The sequence below is a fragment of the Protomyctophum bolini genome, assembly GCF_963924005.1.
Source record: "Protomyctophum bolini genome assembly, chromosome: 13".
NCBI classification, from domain to species: Eukaryota; Metazoa; Chordata; class Actinopteri; order Myctophiformes; family Myctophidae; genus Protomyctophum; species Protomyctophum bolini.
This window is the reverse complement of record NC_137874.1, coordinates 40,533,613-40,556,505: the sequence shown is the minus strand read 5'-3', so window position 1 is coordinate 40,556,505 and position 22,893 is coordinate 40,533,613. Positions and strand designations below refer to the sequence as shown.

The following is a 22,893-nucleotide window of genomic DNA, read 5'->3' as shown; positions in this document are numbered from 1 at the left end:
AAAATATAAAAAACACTTTACAAAGTACAACACGTACAAAAGCACCCAAGTTTCCCAATCAAAGCAGAGCCGTTGGTTGGTAGTGGAGATTTGAACCTTAACCCATTCTGACCTGAGATCAGATTCATACGAGGTTTCCACGGGACACACACTGGTCTGATTAACCCATTCTGACCTGAGATCAGATTCTAAAAATGTCAGTCGTTCTTCGAATTTTTCAAAAATAGCAGACCTACAAGCTCGTATCGCGCCACTCGGTGGCGCGATATGAGCTTGTAGATCTGCTATTTTTCAATAGCTAAAGCATAACATGATGCCAACACCAAAATGGGTGCCCGGTCAGAATGGGTTAATCTCCACAGTTTAAAGCATAGCATTGTTTTATAACAACAGAAACATTGTGCAATGATACTTGCACGTAACGTTACATACATGCAAATATATATATATGTATGATTGTATGTACATTCTCAGCAAAGGCAAAGAAACAACAAACAGTATGTGATCCAAGGCTGCGTTAACAGAGTCAGTACTTGCGGCCGCGCGCCGGGGTTGTGAAGGCGGGGCTGTTGTTCACCATCGGGGACTGTTGGCGGGAACGCAGGATGCGCGAGGACGGCGTGTGGTTGGCGCCGTCGTCGGCGTGCTGCAGAGCGTGCACGGAGGAGGGGGTGGGTTTGCGTGTGGGCGTGCGCAGCAGACTCAGACCGGTCGGCAGGAGGCCGTGGAGGAAAGGCCTCTTCTCCGCCACCGCCGGCGGCTGGTTCTCCACGTTGTTGGCACCGCCGCCGCAGACCCTCTTCTTGCAGGAGCGGGCGCCGGCGGCCAGGTGGTCCACCGAGGAGGAGGAGGAGGAGGACTGCATGTGGGCCAGGCTGTCGGCCTGGCGCCTCAGGTCAGCCTTCACCAGCTGGAGGCTGTTCTGGAGCTCCACCAGGATCTGGTCCTGGGAGGGAGGGAGGAGGCCGGCCCACACGGTTAGTTAGCAATCAGTGTTGGGAGAGGAGGGGACGGTGGATAAGATGGAGGGGACAGGGAGAGGAGGGAGGAGGGGACAGTGGATAAGATGGAGTGGACAGGGAGGGAGGGAGGAGGGGACAGTGGATAGGGTGGTGGGGAGGGGTGAAGGTCTATTCATACTCAAGTTTTAGGTGATAAGGTGCCCACCGAAAACTACAACATGACGTCACGCTGGTAAGCGACTCACCGCTCACCCAAACACATCTCTCTGTTTAAGGTCACCGTAGCACCTGAAACTGAAGTATGAATAGGCCTTGAGGAGGTGAGTTAGAGCCCAGCTGATATTTTGAGTCCCGGACCTAGACTGATAACGATGTTCCAGCGATATATGGTCAGAAAGTGCGAAATGTTTGAATCAATTTGACAAACAAAGATTTGATTCAAGTTTCTGTTTGAGAACATTTAACTTCTAAGCAAATATATATATATATTAAACACAAAATAAATTGAGATATAAAACACTATTTTACAACTTAAGTCCTCAGATAAAAGGCTCAGATAGACAGTATACAAGCCTGATACGTACTGATGTCGTCAACAAAGTACAAAAAATGGCCGATATATCTCAGTCTGGCTCTGGAGTGGAAGTCAATGATTGGTTGAAAGGAGGAGGGAAATGGAAGTGCATGATTGGCTGAAAGGAGGAGTGAAATGGAAGTGCATGATTGGCTGAAAGGAGGAGTGAAATGGAAGCGAATGATTGGCTGAAAGGAGGAGTGAAATGGAAGTGCATGATTGGCTGAAAGGAGGAGTGAAATGGAAGTGCATGATTGGCTGAAAGGAGGAGTGAAATGGAAGTGCATGATTGGCTGAAAGGAGGAGTAAAATGGAAGCGAATGATTGGCTGAAAGGAGGAGTGAAATGGAAGTGCATGATTGGCTGAAAGGAGGAGTGAAATGGAAGGGAATGATTGGCTGAAAGGAGGAGTGAAATGGAAGCGAATGATTGGCTGAAAGGAGTGAAATAGAAGCGAATTATTGGCTGAAAGGAGTGAAATGGAAGCGAATGATTGGTTGAAAGGAGTGAAATGGAAGCGAATGATTGGTTGAAAGGAGTGAAATGGAAGCGAATGATTGGCTGAAAGGATGAGTGAAATGGAAGCGAATGATTGGTTGAAAGGAGTGAAATGGAAGCGAATGATTGGTTGAAAGGAGGCAGAGCTAGCGAGCTTGGGGAGGAGGGGTTCAGATGCAGCTGGCCCCGCCCATCACAGCGGACGTGTTAAAACCCGACACAGAGTGGAGGAGATGAAGAGAGAGGCAGACTGAGCCATGAGGGGGAGAGAGACAGAGAGAGAGAAGGTCAAAAGCAATGGCTTGTCCACGGGTTCTATCAATGTACTGAAATATAACATTGCATAGATTAAGGTTAGTGGTGGTTCTGAAACACCCAGAGGGTGCCCAGTTAATTTGTTAATATAGCATCACAATTATTTGACCAATGTATACATATTTTATACTAATTTGGCTATTTGCAAATGAGTAGATGTACAAGCTCACACACTGTAAGCTGGTACAAGCTGCTACAACCCCAGACCACAGAAAATCTACTCAATGGTGCAATTGAGCTCAGCCTAACGTAAATAATAATGATTATGACGGCAGCTCATGTGTGCAGACAGACAGTGGTATGTATACCTGTTTGGCCAGGGTCTCGTCGGCAGACGCCAGGTTCCTACGGAGTCTCTCTCCTCCCGTGTTGCGGCAGCAGGCTCTCTCACTGGACTGCAGGGTGGTTCCCATCCTCTGCAGGTCCACTCGCAGCTGACGCAGGTTCTGTTGACAAAGAGTTAGGAGGAGCAAGGCCACATAACGGTTAGTTTAGGAAATGACCCTAAATCTGAGATCAACTGAGATTGGTTCATTCAAGCGTCTGTCTCACCCGCTGGCAGGTCTTGAGCTTGCGGTCGGTGGTGTTGGTGAGGGTGCCGGTCGGGCCCGGTACCGTCAGCTGCACCTCCAGCTTCCTCATCTCTGTGGAGACATTCCAGTAAAAAACACTGTTCACCTCTCCCCGCAAGAGAACTACAACACCGTTCTAGCCTGGCGTAGCCATACTAATAATTATCACTGCAACGATATTAGTCTGGTTGCCCCCTCTGTGTTTGATAAAAAAATTTCAAGGGCGGTTAGTGGTTTACGAAAAGATTCAAACAGACCTACAATCGGAGCATTGCAGCCCGCTACGCGACACACATACTGGGCCCTGGTTGGTTGTATAGCCCGCTACGTCACACACATACTGGGCCCTGGTTGGTTGTATAGCCTGGTACGTGACACACATACTGGGCCCTGGTTGGTTTGGTTGTATAGCCCGGTAAGCCCCCCACCCTATATTTGTATACAGGGCCCTAGTTTGTCCTCCACTACTGCTGGTCAGCGAAACACAGCCACAATTGAGCAACACCAGACACTCGATCTGCCATGACATCACTCGCTCATCCCCTGGTTCGTGGAAGTAATTTCTCTATGGAGAATAACATCTTAAAATCATCTCATATAAGCGTTGTGGTCCAAAAATAAACAAAGTGTCTCGGCGGAATTGTCGGGGAGGTGTCTCTCTGTGTCGTTTACGACCGCCAGTCACTCATATTTGATACAGTCCGTTTCTAGTGAAAACATAACAAATTCAGCATCAGTAAAATTAGCGTTTTCTCACAGGTAGTGATATTAGGCGATTTAAAATCCCCCTATGGCTATGGGGATTACAATGCGAATAAAAAAGTACATGAACACGTGTCGTGGACTTAGCGCCCTCTAGTGATGTCAGACTTCGGCGCTCTATTGCAACGGCAGATTGAAGGCTGGCTAGTGGCCCCGCGAGTCTAACACCGTTCACCTCTCTGAAATACCACGTCTAGAGCAGGGGTCCTAAAACTGGTATGACTCTGGGCACTCCCGTAAACCACCTTTTTCTTTCTTTTTTTTTTTAATATATTTTTTATCCCACGATTTTGTAACCCATTTTTCACCCCTGTGCCAATCATCTACTGTGATCCTGGGCTCTACACACCCTCCACCAACCTGGGGAGAGCAACGGACTTAACTCATGCTTCCTTCATGCCTGAGTGTCCAAGTTGCTCCTTTACACCTGACAGGGGGGAGTTTCCCTGGTTGGACGTAGCGCGTGGAAGGAACACGTTATTCCAACCAGTTCCTTTCCCCTCCATCAGGCGCCCCGGCTGGCCAGGGGGAGACAGTTTAGAGATCAGGATTACTGTATGTTTTTTGTGAGGGTACCTACCCTAGGGGACACGGGGAGAACATGCAAACTCCACACAGAAACCACCTTTTGCATCCACGGGGGCAGCCCTGAATGACATTACACATCTTTAGACCCTTATGGCACATTAATGGAACGGAAATATGCAAATCTTTCCCCTGAGCTACAGGAGGAAAAGAGAATATCCTGTTCCATAATTTGGGACGGATTGAAAATGACTTGAAAGTGAGCACGGAGATCGGCCGTTTTTGTCGAAGAGATTTGGTGTATAGATGAAAAAAAGAACTCTCCAAGTACAGGGAAAGATAATCAATATATCAAGCTCGTTTAGACTGGCTGATTTCACCGTTTGTCGTTAACGATTTACGAGTATTACCGTATATTCAATTCAACAGAGCTTTATTGGCATGAGAAAACATACGTTTACATTGCCAAAGCAAAGTGTCAAGATCATAACAAAACAATAAATAAATGGGGAACGTATATACAGTTGGAGGGGGTACGACTACAGCATTGTGTAAAGTAAACAGGAGATATTTCACAACGTTATATATTACATGCCGAGGGTATGAAGATTTTTGAGACAAATAGCAGCAAGCAACATTTCATGATTTTTCACTTTTCAGTCACTTTTGGTACAATTATCAGCATTTTAACGATATAAAAATAGTATACAAAAAGCCTCGCATTTCAATTGTGTTTAAAGGTAGTAGCTCTGCTGTAGGTCCACTCTGTACAGAGGGTTAGATTAGGGTGCAGGTGGCGTTCGTTAGTGGTCCTTAAGGTGGTTGTATTCCATTGGCCAACCTTCTTTTCTCACAGTGTATAATTATACAGATTGGGTTCAAATTGTGAATTTAAGGTTGGAAGTGGAACACAGTTCCATGGCATTAATATATGGTACAGAGTCAGACTAATCTCACGTCACCTCGGGAGGATAAATAACTTTTATCCCACGATTTTGCAACCCATTTTTTCACCCAGTGTCAATTATCTAATGTAATCCTGGGCGCTACACGTCCTCTGGGGGACACGGGGAGAACATGTGAGGGCACCTAGCCACCTACCCTAGGGGACACGGGGAGAACATGTGAGGGCACCTACCCTAGGGGACACGGGGAGAACATGTGAGGGCACCTACCCTATAGGGGACACGGGGAGAACATGTGAGGGTACCTACCCTAGGGGGACACGGGGAGAACATGTGAGGGTACCTACCCTAGGGGACACGGGGAGAACATGTGAGGGCACCTACCCTGGGGGACACGGGGAGAACATGTGAGGGCACCTACCCTAGGGGACACGGGGAGAACATGTGAGGGCACCTACCCTAGGGGACACGGGGAGAACATGTGAGGGCACCTACCCTAGGGGACACGGGGAGAACATGTGAGGGCACCTACCCTAGGGGACACGGGGAGAACATGTGAGGGCACCTACCCTAGGGGACACGGGGTAGAACACGCCGACTCCACACAGAGAGGCATGAACAAAAAGGTTTAAAGTTTAAAAGTAGGCTCCTAGCCCACCTTGCGTTTTGAACGTCAGCTCGGCGCGGCACTGGGTGAGCTCAGCCTGCAGGCTGGCCACTTCCACCGTGGTGCTGGTGGTCCGGGCCATGCTGCGCTGAGAGCGCCTCAGGACCGGCAGAACCTGAGGAGGAGGAACCAGAACCTGAGGAGGCTCCATGGGAGGAGGCATGAGTACCGAGGCCTCGCGCTCCTCCAACGTCCTGTCCGAGTCTCTCTTCTTCTCCAGCATGTCGCTCAGATCCTGGATCTCCTCGTCTCGAGCCTAGGAGCGGAGAGAGAGAGAGAACAGGAGAGAGTTCAACGACATGGAAGAAAAAAAAGAAAACAGTCCGCACTAGTAATGGAGCAGCCTCGGAAACCCAGACAAAAAAGTCTGGGACAGAGAACACTTCAATTCGGCATAGAGTAGCGCAAACGTCGATCGATCACTCTCTGCTGATTTCTGATCGTCTGCACCTTTGTTAAATTGACGCACACACACACTCTCCTCTCTCTCTCTCGCTCTAATTAATTAGTTTCATGTCGCACAGCTGCGTCTAGATTATCCCGGCGGATCCTGCCGGGAGCTACCAATGCCATAGAAAGCATAGGTGGCTCATGGCGTAATGGAGTGACTGAAGCCAGAGAGGTTCTCTCACAAAGCTCCATGGGGTTTTGCCGGGTTTCCGCCCAGCAAAATGAGGAACCTTCAACGTGCTGCCTGCCCGCACGGTGATAATGAGAGAACGTGTGATCACGGGTCGTATGACCTCTCCGTCGGGTGGAAACTGATACTATTCAAATTCATAAACAGCTAAAGTAGCAGATCTACGAGCTCAGAGAGTGTTGGTACGCGCCTCGTTTTGAGCGTGTGGATCTGCTACTTTTGATGCATTTTTTGTGTGACGCCGTAGTATGTATTGTGTAGTCAGTAGTGTGTGAGTGCTGTGAGAACTAGGCATGGTGTTATAACCACCGTGTCTCTACTCTCCAGAATAATCCTTATGCTTTCTTGCTATGCTGACAAGGAAAAGGAGCCCGTGTTGCAGAACTGGTGATTTAATAAACAAAATAATAATTCAAAAAGGACAAACGTAATCAGCCAGGGTTCTAATTCTGTATCCAACCTCCGTAGTGAACAACAAAGTAATATCTCTCTTCCTCTCAATAATGCGACCGCTTCCCTGCACACCAGAACACCAAGTAAACACAAGATATCCCATAATACTCCTCGTCCCAGACTCACAGTTAAAGGAACAATCCCCCTGTATATACGTTAGGGTTACAGTGTGTGTGTGTGTGTGTGTGTGCTAGGTTAACAGTGGGTCTCACTCTCACCTCCAGCTGCTGACCGTAGTATTCCTTCAGGTTTTTCTTGAGGTTTTCGATCCTGGCCTCGTACCTCTCCTCCAGCATGTCTCTCTCCAGCTCCAGGCGTTCACTAGGGAGGCCAAACATCATGTCACCGTTAACTTCCCACAAGTTGTAAATAATAGTAATGACCCATGTGGACTGTATAAACTTCGGGGGCCGTTCTCACAAAGCACGACAATAAAGATATCGTTTCACTTCAGTGGATGACATAGTGTCCACACCACAACTAGAACAAAGACAATGGAGAACGATAGACAGAGTTTATAATTATTTACCAGATGTTAGGGCTGACCCAAAATAATTAATAAAAAATGTATAATCGAAGCTTCGTTCGATGGCACGAAATGTGAACAATTTGAAAACCTAAAAAAAAAAGAATCTAGTTTTTGAGGGGCAGCTTTTGTCCCCACACGTCTCATTTTTGCCATGGACAATGAAAGGACAAATTTGGTCAAATATGACGTACATTCGTGGGAACACAAACATTAAATGCCATTGACAATGAAAGCAAATCGGCTAACCAATCGATCACATAAACATGAGATGACGTATGATGATAAAGAGCGCCCCTCACTTCACACGGGTGTGATTGATCTGCAAGCCCACAACGCATTGCAGCATGACAAAGCCTGCATGTGCTTGAGCTCCACGACTCCTGAATCACTGACTCGTCATTCTTTGATTATCCCATTTTGACCCCAGATCAGATTCTAAAAATGTCTTCTATACATCCCGACAGTTTTCTGAAAAAGCTATGTCTCTATATATATATATGTCAGTCGCTCTTCGATTTTTCAAAAAAATAGCAGACCTACAAGCTCGTAGCGCTCCACTCGGTGGCGCGCTACGAGCTTGTAGATCTGCTATTTTTCTGATGCTATAACACCAGAATGGGTCGTATACTGGTCCGTACCTGAACTGGTTCTGCAGGGTGTTGATGTGCTCCATCATCTCGTCCACCACCTCCTCCCTCACCCGGGCCTCCAGCAGGTCCTTCTCGGCACGCTGGCGCCAAACCTCTCGCTTCAGGACGTCGATGGCCTCCAGCAGCATCTGATTACAAGGTTATAATAGTTTTGGGTTTTTTTTTCATTATAGTTTAGTTTTAGTTAGTTTTGACATATTTTCTTTCTAATTCAGTTAGTTTTAGTTAGTTTTTAGAGCAGGTTTGCTAGTTTTTATTTAGTTTTTATTTTGGTCAAAATGCTTAGTTTAGTTATAGGTTTAGTTTTTTTCGTACTTTGGTTTATTTGTGGGTTAGGGTTAGCGTGGCTACATGCTGCCGTACGGTGCTGAAAACTGCCGTAAAACTTGTTGGAGAAATGAGGAAATTAATCTAATTAATTTAAAAGGATTATATTATAAATATCCGAAAGGCATATAAATATTGCTAAAACTAAGGGTATTTTGTCTATAATTTCAGTTAGTTTTGAGGACACACAATACAGTTTCAGTTTAGCTATCGTTTATTAATTTAGTTTTTATTAGTTTCAGTTAACTAAAATGTTTTTTTAATTCTAGTTTTCGTTTTTTAGTTAGTTTTAGTTAACTATTATAACCTTGGTGGTGAGAGAGGCCGGCAAATGCCTATTGAAATGATAGCAGTAATTACTGAGTAACGCCACCAGGGGGAGATGGTGTAAGGTGAGCAGTGAATGAAATGAAACATGGCAGAGAAGCTTCTGAGCATTATTATGTCCGTTGTGGCTACTGTTAGATTGTAGTATTGGACGTGGTGGGCGAGAAGTTAACATAGCAATACAAATTCCATTCCCGGGTTTGAGTTTGCACTTGTAACGGTAAAGGATAAGGGTTTTATTGAAAATGCTTCTTAAAGGAGAATTCCATGCTAGAAGGCTTTCTTACCTTTCTTTGTAGTTGTTACATCCCCACCAAAGAGGTCCAGGTGTTATTTTGTGCAAAAGTGCATTATTGGCTATTTCCCCTAATATAAGCCCTCAGTGGGGGTTGGGTTTTTGTGCTAATTCGCTTATTTCCATTGAAATAAGTAGTAAAGTGTGCCGCTTGGGATACTATTTACATTATGAAGAGAGGATATATACAAAAAAATATAGATTTTTGAGCGATGGAAATAAGCGAATTAGCACAACACCCCCATAGCCCCATTCAATTCAATGCAATTCATTGAGGGCTTATGGTAGGGGAAATGGCCAATAATGCGCTTTTGCACAAAATACCACCTGGACCTCTTTGGTGGTGACGTAACAACTACAAATAAAGGTAAGAAAGCCTTCTAGTATGGAATTCTCCTTTAACATCTTCTATTGCTCTTAAATGTTAAAATAGTCAATCTAGTGTACAATCTCACAAAGTGGCGCATCGGTGAGTCACACGCTTCCATGACTGAAACCGGCCGTGGCGACTGAGACCTTTAATCCATTCTGACCTGAGATCAGATTCTAAAAAATGTCTTCTACATCCTGACAGTTTTCTGAAAAAGCCATGTTTCTATGTCAGTCGTTTTAGTCTAGTTTGTATTCGTTGACAAAATTGTCAGTATATTTAGTCTTAGTTTAATTCCACATAGCTTAGTTTTCATTTAGTTGCCATTTAGTTTTCGTCAGTGAAAAAAAAGGTAGTCGGCGAACATTCTTTGTCTTATTAGTTTTAGTGGAGGAAACCAACAGTGCAACGAGCAACCTACCCGAGTGTTCAACATGGTGACGTCTTCCTCCTCTTCGTCGTTGCTCTCCTCCTCTTCCTCCTCCTCCTCCTCCTCCTCCAGGGCGGAGGCGTTGAGGGTGGAGGCCGGCTCGTTGAGGAGGGACAGGATGTACGCCACCCTGCTCTTGGTGGACGGCCCGTGGACCAGCTGGAATTAAACACACCATTAGAGATCAGATTCTAACAATGTCTTCTACATCCTGACAGTTTTCTGAAAAAGCTATGTTTCTATGTCAGTGGTTCTCAATATTCCATGTCAAGGACCCCCAGAATTATATGAAATTAGGCCGCAGACCCCCATCTGAAAAGATGTTGTTCCAGGGACCCTCCAGATGCAAAGATTTGAGTTAAAAATGTTCGCTCTGATAGAATATATTTAAAGATTTGCGTCACATCTTCACGATTTTTCAAAAATAGCTCAAAGTGAGCTTATGCATCATTTTTAAACATTTTTTGAAACGTAAATACTAAATTAATTTGGAATTTTTGAATACAAATCTCCTCCTCTGATTTTTTGGCCGAATGAATTGCACACAGAAAAAGCTCCCATTCGGTGTTATGGAACATTTGGATTTTTCAACACCCTCAGTTCAATTAATGCTGAGGATGTTACAATGTTTATTTATTTTTATTATCATATGGGGATCCAACACTGCCCTAAAATGCATAGTTAATAATGCAGAGGTTGTTGAAATTAAAAGGTTTGCGAACCGTGGTCCTACAGAACCCAGAGGGTGTGTGTGTGTGTGTGTGTGTGTGTGTACCTGGGTGGTGTGTGTGTGTGTGTGTGTACCTGGGTGGCGTGTGTGTGTGTGTGTGTGTACCTGGGTGGCGATGGAACCGTGGTCCTACAGAACCCAGAGGATGTGGGTGTGTGTGTACCTGGGTGGTGTGTGTGTGTGTGTGTACCTGGGTGGCGATGGAACCGTGGTCCTACAGAACCCAGAGATGTGGGTGTGTGTGTACCTGGGTGGTGTGTGTGTGTGTGTGTACCTGGGTGGCGATGGAACCGTGGTCCTACAGAACCCAGAGGATGTGGGTGTGTGTGTGTGTACCTAGGTGGTGTGTGTGTGTGTGTGTGTGTGTGTGTGTACCTGGGTGGTGTGTGTGTGTGTGTGTGTGTACCTGGGTGGCGATGGCGGAGAACTTGAGCGCCTGCAGCGTCTCATCGTAGATGGAGGAACAGGGGTTGATGTTGACCACCATGCAGGAGGTCCCGCGGCCGCAGAAGAAACCCTGCAGGACACGGGTCAGCTTACTGTCCCTGAAGGGAACCAGCTGAGGAGCTCTGGACCTGATGGGGGGGAGAGAGAGACAGAGAGACATTAACACACTGAAGGGAACCAGCTGAGGACCTCTGGACCTGGTGAGAGAGACATTAACACACTGAGACCACTTCTACAAATGTCATGTCATGTTTCTATCTCAGTGGTTCTCCATATTTCATGTCAAGGACCCCCAGAATTATCTGTATTTGGCCGCTGACCCCCATCTGAAAATATGTTGTTCCAGGGACCTCCCAGAAGCAACGATTTGAGGAAAAACATTCGCTCTGAAAGAATATATTTTCAAAGATTATTTTTCAAAAAATAATAGCTCAAGTATAAACATAATACTTAAAACACAGAAAGGGGTTCCCGTACAGAATGGGTTAACACACACCTGAGACCACATTCTACAAATGTCTTCTAAATCATTAGACAGTTTTCTGAAACTACAGGTATTTCATGTCAAGGACCCCCCAAAAAGAAATGGGGCGAGGGCCGCCAACTCCCCATCTGAAAACGTTGTTCCATGGACGCCCCAGAAGCAAAGATACGAGTTAAAAACATTTGCTGTGAAAGAATATTCAAAGATTTGCACATTTTTGTTCCCTAAACATTTTTCCCATGTTGTCGCTTGAGCTCCTCTGCAGGTCCGTTTGTTTTGTTTCTGTTTTTATCCTTGAGTATTTATTGATAATATATATTTTTTTCTTCTTGAATTATTATACTACTTTTGTTTGTTTTAACCCGATTGTTTTATATCGTGTCACTGTACAGCACTTTGTAACCTTGTTTCGAAAGGTGCTTCATAAATAAAATGTACTTACTTACTTACATTTCACGAATAAAAAAATAAATAGCAAAAGTTTAAAATAATGGTTAAAATGGATGAAATTAAAAGCTAAGGCTGCAACTCTTTCAGCGCCACCTGGTGGTCACCAGTTTAGGCTTTGAGTGCCAAATCTTCCATTATAAAGAAAGAAATAATTTGTAATTATATTATGCATGTAATGTGCAAGTCATCACCATGTACACCAGATTAGAGACATTTTCAAAATATGGATGAAAGTAAAAAAAATATTTATATATTGAATTCCCAAGGGAAGACGTCTTGTCGTCCGTGGCATCCGGTACTTAATTGGCAATTAGACGTCTTGACGTTTACAGCTACTAAACAGGCTAATGTGTTCCAGGTCTAAATATAATGGGTTTTTGACAGGTTTTTGTGCACGGGTCGGGTGGGCGTGGTTACCTGTTGTTCTGGTTGTGTCTCAGGGCTGCGATGCAGCGCCCCAGCGTGTGGAGGGAGGTGTTGATGTTGGAGGCTTCCTTCATCCTCTCCCCGCTGCGCTGGTCCTTACAGCGCTCTGACCCGGCCAGGTCCACCACGCTCAGTCTGCAGGAGAAGGGTTGGGACGCAGGTTAGACACACAGTCATTTATTAATCACGCTCAGTCTGCAGGAGAAGGGTTGGGACGCAGGTTAGACACACAGTAATTTATTAATCACGCTCAGTCTGCAGGAGAAGGGTTAGGACGCAGGTTAGACACGCCAACGGACCGCCGTGCGGAAACAACGGTCGGACATGCGCTGCTCCGTGCTTACGGTCGGTTAGGGTTTGAGGAAGGTTGTCGGTCTAATGACAGTCGGACCAAAAGTATGTCTACACTAAAGCCTGTACCCGGTCGGTACACCACACACACAAACACAAGCACACACTCACACACACAGTCATTTATTAACCACACTCAGTCTGTTGGTACACACTACACACACCAACGGTCATTCGTTAAACATCAACTATCAAACGAGCTCTCTTTATTCCTCCTGTGCTCTCTTGTCGACGTTCAGCGAAGGTTACAAAGTAGACGATGGTTCAACACAAGGAGACTACAGCAACCAGGGACAGATGTGGCTCCTTTATAGATGATGGTTCAACACAAGGAGACTACAGCAGTCAGCAACATGGGACAGATGTGGCTCGTTTGAAAAACAACTTCAAACAATCCTAGATTCTAGTTATCAAGGCAAGCACACAGCATTTTAATATTATGATCAATATAATCTTATGTAACATGGGCTTGTTTCTGTTTCTGCAAACCCTTTGACACACTTTTGGTAATCACAAAACACTGAGGAGAGCACGGTAGTTCCACTGACAGCAGAGCAAAAGCATTTACAATACAAATGCGCGCTGGGTTTAATTAGAGGACATTGTGTGAACACATAATGCCAAACAATGGAATTTAAGCTGGAGAAAGTCAAGTCAGACACTGTCGAAGTGACAACGTCAGTCACGCATCAGCGTTCCAACTTAAGTCTACAAGAGACATTGGGTGGACATATAAAGATAAAGATAAATACAATGTATAATGTGTATAATATGAAAACGTACTCGCTGATGCGTGTGGCCTGCCCCTGCTCGGCCTCTGGGTGGACATATAAAGATAAAGACAGTGTATAATGTGTATAATATGAAAACGTACTCGCTGATGCGTGTGGCCTGCCCCTGCTCGGCCTCTGGGTGGACATGCAGCACACGGAGGGAGAAGATGCTGTGACTGAAGAGCACAAGAACAACAACGGAATTAATACAAAAAACAACCTGCTTTCATACAATCAATGGCCTCAGTGATAGGTAAGGTAAATAAAAGGTCAATATTCTACTATACACCATTATGTTGTGTTAGTCACAGGGGTGCCCAAAAGGTAGATCGTGCGATCTACCAGTAGAACACAAAGGCTGTGCAGGTACTAGATCACATGACATGCCCCTAAAGAATATTTAAATTAAATATATAAAAGACAATATTGAATTAAAGGCGACTTGATTGATTGACATCAAAATGCGCCCGTCACCTCAAATCCACAATGCAACATTTTGTTTTCAGTGTTGCTGTGTGCACACAAACATTGTTAGCATTATAAATTGCTACTTACTACTACTGAGGAAAGTACTGGTCCCAGGCAGAATAAGTACCGGTACTAATGGAGATGATCCATATAACAAAGTAAAGTAAAGAAAAAACCTTGTGGGTTGAAGCGTAAATACATTGACTGGGAGCATGTCAACCCTTGTTTTAACCCATTCTGGACAGGAAACCGTTGGTGTTTTAACTAAGCATTATTTAGCTATTATTTAGCGAGCTTGTAGGTCTGCTATTTTTGAAAAATCATGAACATGTGGCACAAATCTTTGAATATATATTCTTTCAGAGGACTTTTTATTTATTTATTTCGACGTCAGGCCTAAAATGGGTTGGCACAGACACACATCAGCAGGGCTTCCTAGTGTACTGTAAGTCATGTGGTCAAGGCTGTGGTCGTAAACTAACCTGCGACTGGAGTTGCTGTTGAGGTGAGTGCTGGCGAAGCTCTGGTTGTGTCGTCCAGCCTTCAGAACCTTCCAGGCCTCCTCGGCACTGCGGACCTGGACCCAGGTCAGATCTACAGGGGAGAGCCTTCATTAGTGTTATGCACGAAAAAAGTAATACATTTAAACTATTTCAACAAACAGATTAAGCATTTACCATTATTATTATTAAACCCCATTTTTATTTTTGTCATGCAAGAATAGTGAAAGTCTATTGATTCTTCGTTAAATGACTCATAATCGATGATTTGATAGTGGATTGACTGTTGCAGCTAAAACAGTGGTTCTCAAAACCAAATGGACCTACCGGTATATACATTTGTAACTTTTGAGAGTGTAACATGAAACATGGTTTCATCTCTTAAGCCCAACACACACCGGGTGTGTGGAAAATAGAACGGTGGCGTATCGGAGCGTCAGTGTTACCCTTCACGTAGGGGTTCCCCTGCTAGAACACAGAGGGGTAGGTACTAGGTATAGGGCGTGTGTTACCCTTCACGTAGGGGTTCCCCTGAGGGGTAGGTACTAGGTATAGGGCGTGTGTTACCCTTCACGTAGGGGTTCCCCTGAGGGGTAGGTACTAGGTATAGGGCGTGTGTTACCCTTCACGTAGGGGTTCCCCTGAGGGGTAGGTACTAGGTATAGGGCGTGTGTTACCCTTCACGTAGGGGTTCCCCTGAGGGGTAGGTACTAGGTATAGGGCGTGTGTTACCCTTCACGTAGGGGTTCCCCTGAGGGGTAGGTACTAGGTATAGGGAGCGTGTTACCCTTCACGTAGGGGTTCCCCTGAGGGGTAGGTACTAGGTATAGGGCGTGTGTTACCCTTCACGTAGGGGTTCCCCTGAGGGGTAGGTACTAGGTATAGGGCGTGTGTTACCCTTCACGTAGGGGTTCCCCTGAGGGGTAGGTACTAGGCATAGGGAGCGTGTTACCCTTCACGTAGGGGTTCCCCTGCTAGGTACTAGGTATAGGGAGCGTGTTACCCTTCACGTAGGGGTTCCCCTGCTTGTCCTCGCTCAGCCGCAGCGTGGCTCTCTTCTTGGCGGGCGGGGCCTCCAGCAGGTCGTACAGGAACTCGTTGTAGATCTCGTAGAACGCCACCCAGATGGAGAACTGCACGCCGGCCTCCAGGTCGCTGCCCCCGCCGCTCTGGGTCAGACTGTCCGAGTCCAGACACACGCTGTCGCATTCTGGAGAGAGAGAGTACAGGAGGTATTCAGTGTTTAGCCCATTTAGACCTGAAACCACATTCTACAAATGTCTTGTGAAACCAGTTTTCTTGAAAAACCCATGTTTCTATGTCAGTGGTTCTCAAACATTTTCATGTCAAGGACCCCAAGAATTATCTTTAATTGGCCGCCGACCCCCATCTGAAAATATGTTGTTCCAGACGATTCTCCTTTTTTTCCATGAAAATATGCATTGTCTTTAGTCTGTACTGTAGTTGCGGAACATTACTACATTCAAAATGTAGCACCTGTAGCAAACTACTGTGGCTTAAAACAGACATCAAAGTGTTTGACTTAAACCTCTCTTAAAGTCTCTCTCTCGTAGCAAAAACACAAAAGTAACTAAAATGAATTGGACAGCCAACTAGTGCCGCACCATTCTTGGCTGCCCAAATTTAGAAATGGGATTGCATAGGTGTCTGAATCTAGATCACAGTCTTTTATTTTCGATTAATTGTATAGCACTAGTACCCATTCCAACACCCGCCTATAACGATCCAATGAAACAAGTTCAGTGTTCAGTTCGCTTCAGATGTGGAGAAACCAGTTCTGTGGCTAGAAGAGATTTCAACTGACTCATCACTCAGGCAGGATGTGTGTGTGTGTGTGTGTGTGTGTGTGCGTGCGAGAGAGAGAGACAGAGTGAAAGTAGGGGTGGGGCAGGCCCAGCCCAAGGAAGGTGTGCACAGAGGTGCCCACACTTTTTTGACTCGCGAGCTACTTTGAAAATGACGAGCTCAACAAGATCTACCCACCAAAAAACAGTATTATCCCATTGCTGATTTTTCTTTTTTTAATGTACCTAGCGACACACTTGAGGAATAGAGGGGAGGATGGGAGGAAATGTAACTGGTAGGGTTTATATATATATAACTATATAATGCTACCGACATCTGCGCACAACACACTTGAAAACAAAGACTTGCTTTGTGGGTTTGAGCTGACAGGCACTTTTTGATGTCAATCAATCAAGTCACCTTAATTCAAGTGGCAGGTGGAAAAGAAATACATTTTTATATTTAAATTATATATACTTTTAGGGGCATGTCATGTGATCTACCTGCACACAGCCTTTGTGATCTAACTGGTAGATCACGATCTACCTTTTGGGCACCCCTGGTGTATACATTTGCTCTGGAAGAACGTTGTCCCGTGTGCAATATCCCTTTTGAGGCCTCCTGGTGTAAATTGTAATGCAGTGTAATGTGTTGTATTAATTACCCTCCAGCTGGGTAGCGATGTGACTGGTGAAGGTGGACATCCCAGCGACGCCACTGTCCCAGGTACTGGTCCCACCGTGCCGAGAGTTCTGGCTCACCTCCTGTGGCACACGGATTAAAGCAACGTTAAAATATCACGTGTGAAAGTTGTTTTTCTTCCATATGGAATCCTATTGACTGGAATCACTCAGAGAACTTTAATCCATGCGACAGGCAACAGAAAATAAAGCACCGCAGTGGAACATAGAAACCACACATTCAACAAAACCAAAAGAGAAGAAAGCATCCGTTCTCCAGCTCACCTCTTTGAGCAGGGCGTCCCGTCGGCTCTCCTCGGCGCGGACCTCGTCCGCGTTCAGCTGTCTCACGTCCTGATGCATGGCGGGCTTCAGGTCCACAGCGCCGTACAGACGGCCCTGGACCTTCCTGAACACGGACACCAGCGCTCTGGGGAGGAGACCCGCCTCCCGACTGCTGCCTGCAACATCACAGCAAAGAGTCCATGTGTTCAGCTGAGCGTGTCCATATAAAGACAGGCGTACACTCTGGACGGTAAAGCGCGCCTTTATCCAAGGCGCGCTTTACATAGATTGTGCATTACATTCACACACGCATTCATACACCGATTGCGGCAGAAGCCATGCAAGGCACCCAACCAGCACATCAGGAGCAATTTTGGGGTTCAGTGCCTTGCCCAAGGACACTTGGGAACCGCCGACCCAGGGATCATTGGACGACCTGCTCTACCTCCTGAGCCACAGTCGCCCCGTCAACAAGCAGATATGACTCACCCTGGAAGGTGTGTAGGTCTTCTATGACTCTCTATGACTCACCCTGGATGGTGTAGGTCTTCCCAGAGTTGGTGACCCCGTATGTGTAGAGCAGACGGTTCTGCCCCTGCAGGACGTCCCTCACCATGCTCTTCATGGTGGCTTCGTACAGGTCCTGCTGGCTGGTCTCTGGAGCAAAGATCTACAGAGGAGAGAGATCATTATAATGTGATACTGCGGGAACCGTTACCCCCTTTTGGTGTTAGCATTATGTTATGCTTTTAGCTATTGAAAAATAGCAGATCTACAAGCTCATAGCGCGCCACCGAGTGGCGCGCTACGAGCTTGTAGGTCTGCTATTTTTTGAAAAATCGAAGAACGACTGACATAGAAACATAGCTATTTCAGAAAACTGTCATTTTCAAACAGACATTTTTAGAATTTGATCTCAGGTCAAAATGGGTTAAAGAGAGACTTTGGTGGCTTTTATACAACTGCTCCTGGCTGCTCTAGTCTGGAGCAAAGATCTACACAGAGGAGAGAGATAATTATAATGTGATACTGCTTAAATAAAGAGAGACATGGTGGCTTTATACAACTGCTCTAGTCTGGAGCAAAGATCTACTCATTAGGAGATACGGTCCTTTCAGACGGGCATCGATTAACGCAGGCGTTGTCGCCTGGATCAACGACAAGCTTTCACCAGGCTATGTTAACCCATTATGGGGAGGGAACCCCTTTTGGTGTTAGCATTATGTTATGATCTACAAGCTCATAGCGCGCGCTACGAGCTTGTAGGTTTGCTATTTTTGAAAAACCGAAGAACCACTGACAAGTCTGACATAGAATCATAGCTTTTTCAGAAAACTGTCAGGATTCAGAAGACAAATTTTTAGAATCTGATCTCAGGTCAGAATGGGTTAAGTTGAAGTGGTTTGTTTGGTCATGATGTTGAAAAGGTACCTTCGAGAAGCTGAATCGGTGGATGCTCTGGACGATGCCCCGCTCTGCGTTCTTCATGTTCTGAGAGTCTTTGGGAGCTTTGAGCAGCAGCGTCTCGTTGTCCTGGATGGTCACACAGCGCTGGGAGAGGAACGGAGAGAGAAGGAGGACACGACACTAGTTAGCACGTCGTTTTTACCAGCAGCTTGAATATTATGTGTAACATGTTCCAGACAGTTTAGGACATCAGGGGTGCCCAAAAGTAGATCACAAAGGCTGTGCGGGTAGATCACATGACATGCCCCTAAATAATATTTTTGACATCTGCCACTTGAATTAAGTTGACTTGATTGATTGACATCAAAAAGGGGCCTGTCAGCGCCTCAAACCCATAATGCAATACTTTGTTTTCAAGAGTGTTGCTGCTCACAGAATGTCAGTAGAATTACAAATTAAATCCAAACCCCTTAAACCTATTCCATTTTTCTCCCTCTATTTACCATTCCAGGTGCATTTGTCTTATACAGTACATAACGCCAGCACCGCTATTACAAAATACGCCCCAGGTACACTTTTTATAATTTTTTCGGTGGGTAGATCTTGTTGAACTCGTCATTTTCAAAGTAGCTCAAACAGCCAAGGATGGTAAAGCAGGGTTTCACATTACATGGGAAATACGAAAGTACAATAAATAACGGACGATCAAAAATAAGAGCAAATACTAAAGGTTACTTAAGAGTCAAAACAGTGTGTGTTTAGGTCATCTCTCTCTCTCTCACCTCTTCTCCTCCCCTCTCCTTCTCTCTGTCAGTGAGAGGTCTGATTCGAAGGAACACCTTCACTTTCTCCCCAGCACTCCCCGCCTCACCGCCTCCCTGTTTGGTGGGCTCAGGTTTGGACAGAGTCTTCTAAAAGATTGGGAAGAAATGAAGAGAGTGTAAAACAAAACAGATGGTCACAGCATTCAAAACACAAAAATAATTGATGACCGTTAAAGTGACAGATTACCATGTGATAAATGACGTGGTGTCGGAATGGCAGAGACTGACTTAATCGCAAATATCAGCATTTTGGGGCAGTGCATCAGCCAGGATTACAAAATGGTCACACGAATATATGCAATAAACGATTTAATGGAGTTTTTACTTTTTGGTGTTGAACATTGTGAATAAAGAATACATTTGGGTTGACAAATACCTGGAAAATACAAAGAAATAGCTGACGTATACATTCTTCTACTTTTCTACTAAATAAGGTTTAAACCCCCCCCCCCCCCCCCCCGCTGATTAGACGTAATCTCAAATACTTGCGATTATTTGTTTATTTGGATCCCCATTAGCTACTACCTTAGTAGCAGCTACGCTTCCTGGGGTCCACACATAAAATACATTACAATTACATCATATTAAATACATTTTACAAGACTGTAAGAAAAACAGTTAAAAAACATAAAATACAACTAAATATAAAAACAAGTGATTAATAAATATAACATCGCAACCATGAATACAATTTCAGTTTGAGTATAGCCTACCGTTACAGTATGAAAGATTTTAAACAGTGTTCAATGACCATCATCAAGTGACATGAGATATTTCTTTAACTTATTTTTAAAATCTTAGATGATTAGATGACTGGATGTGGAAATTGTGACATAACAACAGGCCTTTTTAGCAGCTTTTCCAATACTGGAACAACTCCAGAGGCAATGCTGCTGTAGAGCAGCAGAAGAAGAGAGCACTAAACTCACCGACTCTTTGCCTGCGCAGATGATGGAGAAGTCGGGCACGGGGAGCATCCGGGGACGGGACGGCGCCCCGAACTCTGCCGCCGTGGACTCAAAGACGTTCATGGGCTCCTCCTCGTCGAACGGGTAGGTGGGAGACGTCACGAACATGGACATGATGATGTGATGTCTACCTGCTGGGGGGGACGGGACGCTGTTAGTATTTATTAACCCATTCTGACCTGAGATCAGATTCATACGAGGTTTTCACTGGACACACACTGGTCTGATTAACACATTCTGACCTGAGATCAGATTCTAAAAAAATGTCAGTCGTTCTTCGATTTTTCAAAAATAGCAGACCTACAAGCTCGTAGCGCGCCACTCGGTGGCGCGCTACGAGCTTGTAGATCTGCTATTTTTCAATAGCTAAAGCATAGCATGATGCTAACACCAAAACGGGTTCCCGGTCAGAATGGGTTAACAGATTGGAGAATCACAGTACATTTCAAGCACAACTCAATACAAAAAGCTGTTGTTTTTATATAGGGTCCACCCTTTTCAATTCATCAGAACATTTAGAGACGTACAAATATACACTACCAAAAAGAGGAAATCATCATAAGAGGTAAAAGCCGGGGAAACATATATACAGTGAGGGGAAGGGGGGGATTCAGATTTTCCGGGGGCCAGATTCGAATTGCAGCCGTCCATAGGTGCCCTTTGAGAGCGGTTTTGAAGGAGTCAAGGGATTCACATGTCTTAATGACTGTAAGGTAGGGCGTTCCACATTTTGGTGGCACAGCCAGGAGCGAAATGAATTTAGTCCCTTGTTTGTGCCGAATCTGGGTTGTACATGGTTTGTTGGTGCTGTGGGTGTGGACTTCGTTGACATTAAAAGGTATTTATTTTAGACAGCTACATGGGTATCTCGGTTGAGTAGAGAATTTTGTGGACCATTTTAGTAAGCGTGATGTCATCTTTCCTCACTTAACAACAGTAAACAAACCAACATGCAGTGTAATGTTTATATAAAGGGTATCTGATTCTGAACATTAACTTGTAGACTTGAGCTTGTAGATCGGCTATTTTCAGCAAGTGTAAAAACAGTTATTACGAATATGGCATCAAGGCCCTCCAAAATACATTTTAGTCAACTAAAATCAACTGTAGATTTAAAGTCAACTAAAATCTTATGATATCTAGTCGACTAAAACTAGACTATCACTAAAACATTCCAGGTGACTAAAATGTGACTGAAACTAAATGAAAACTATTGAAGACAATATATAAACTACAACAACAACTACTACAACTAAAGTTTGCTGCCAAAAACAACCCTGGCCTGAAGTGAGGCGTTGTATTATCAGGTAAAGTCAGTGTGGGAGCCTTAACTTCAAGAGCATTCTTCAAGCACATTTTTGGAGTGCTTACATTCAAAACAGAAATGTTTTTTGACTCCACTACATTTCTAGAAAGGGACTCTTGGGACCAAAACTTACAAATACATATTTAACCATTAACCACCCATTTCAAATATAATGAAAACAGGCAATCTATACAAGCACAGTAGCACACCAGCTATTCCCACTAGTTTAATGATTTTTTCTTTCTTCAAAACAGCAATGCATTGACATTTAAATATACAATGCATTTCGTAAATGTGTACTTTTGAATATTCACCCGTTTACTTTTCCACCAGAGAGAGAGAGAGAGAACTTACACGGCACACACAAACAAGTTAATGTGATTAAACTAGTGATTAAACTGGTCCTGAATTAAATCAACCGTCATGAAAACTGTTACAGCCGAGTTTAGCACCCAAATACAGAAAAGGGCTAGTAAAGAAAAGTCAACTAAATAACTCAAATAGTCAAAGAGGGAACAGAGTAGTGCGTCGAAACAATAAAACAACAACAACAACGGTCTGAAAATATCACATGGTAAACATTAAGGTCGACACAACTCACCTCTGAAAAGAAGGACCGTTGAAATGAAGACGTTACAACAAGAACGGGAAGGAAAGTAAGCCAGGAACGACAACGACCCAAACGAGACGAGATAAATGTAACTGTTATCTAAACTACTAGTCAACGAACTACTAAAAAACCGTGCAGAACGGTCTGCACACACTGACTGCAGTAGTAGTTGTCTGTTGTGTTGTCTGACTGACTGTAGTGTAAGCTAGCTAGCTACTAGCATCGTCCGAATCCGATTCAAAATACTGGCTAGTCCTCCTCATCTCTGCTTTTCGAATATCGCGGTTCCTGCCCAGCGGCGATCTGATTGGCCACGCCAGTCGCGCTCACGCGGGCACCGTGCACAGCTGTCCTCTCATTGGCTATAGGTTCATCGTCGCCGGTTGGTTGCGAGGCGCGTTGCACCGTTTAAGAAGCGCCCCCGTTAAACAACAGCGAGCTGGATTTTAGTTCCCACCCACCCCATGTTACTAATACTATAAATGTCTACACTTTTCAAGGACCCCACGTAACTGAAATGTGTACACTCTCAGAGTTTTACAGACCTGGTCCATTTGGTTCCATAATTCAATTTAAA

At 44.8% G+C, this 22,893-nt stretch overlaps 1 protein-coding gene across 2 annotated transcripts; it reads right to left on the bottom strand.

Moving 5' to 3' along the window:
* Nucleotides 1–299: 299 nt before the first annotated feature.
* On the bottom strand, nt 300–22,535 carry kif20a (kinesin family member 20A). Of its 2 annotated transcripts, none has more exons than XM_080780368.1 (19): nt 22,308–22,535; nt 20,362–20,534; nt 19,391–19,519; nt 18,633–18,752; nt 17,733–17,871; nt 17,202–17,377; nt 16,901–17,000; nt 15,434–15,640; nt 14,413–14,524; nt 13,564–13,638; nt 12,330–12,473; nt 10,938–11,106; nt 9,793–9,960; nt 8,041–8,180; nt 7,092–7,194; nt 5,772–6,036; nt 2,902–2,993; nt 2,658–2,795; nt 300–946 (listed from the first exon to the last, which is right to left on the bottom strand). In XM_080780368.1, the coding sequence occupies exons 2-19, from the start codon at nt 20,512–20,514 to the stop codon at nt 527–529; spliced, it is 2,850 nt and encodes a 949-aa protein (XP_080636494.1). In that variant the 5' UTR covers nt 20,515–20,534; nt 22,308–22,535; the 3' UTR covers nt 300–526. The 2 variants fall into 2 exon arrangements, with proteins under 2 accessions (XP_080636494.1, XP_080636495.1); XM_080780369.1 differs by having other exon boundaries at nt 20,362–20,531.
* Nucleotides 22,536–22,893: the final 358 nt, after the last annotated feature.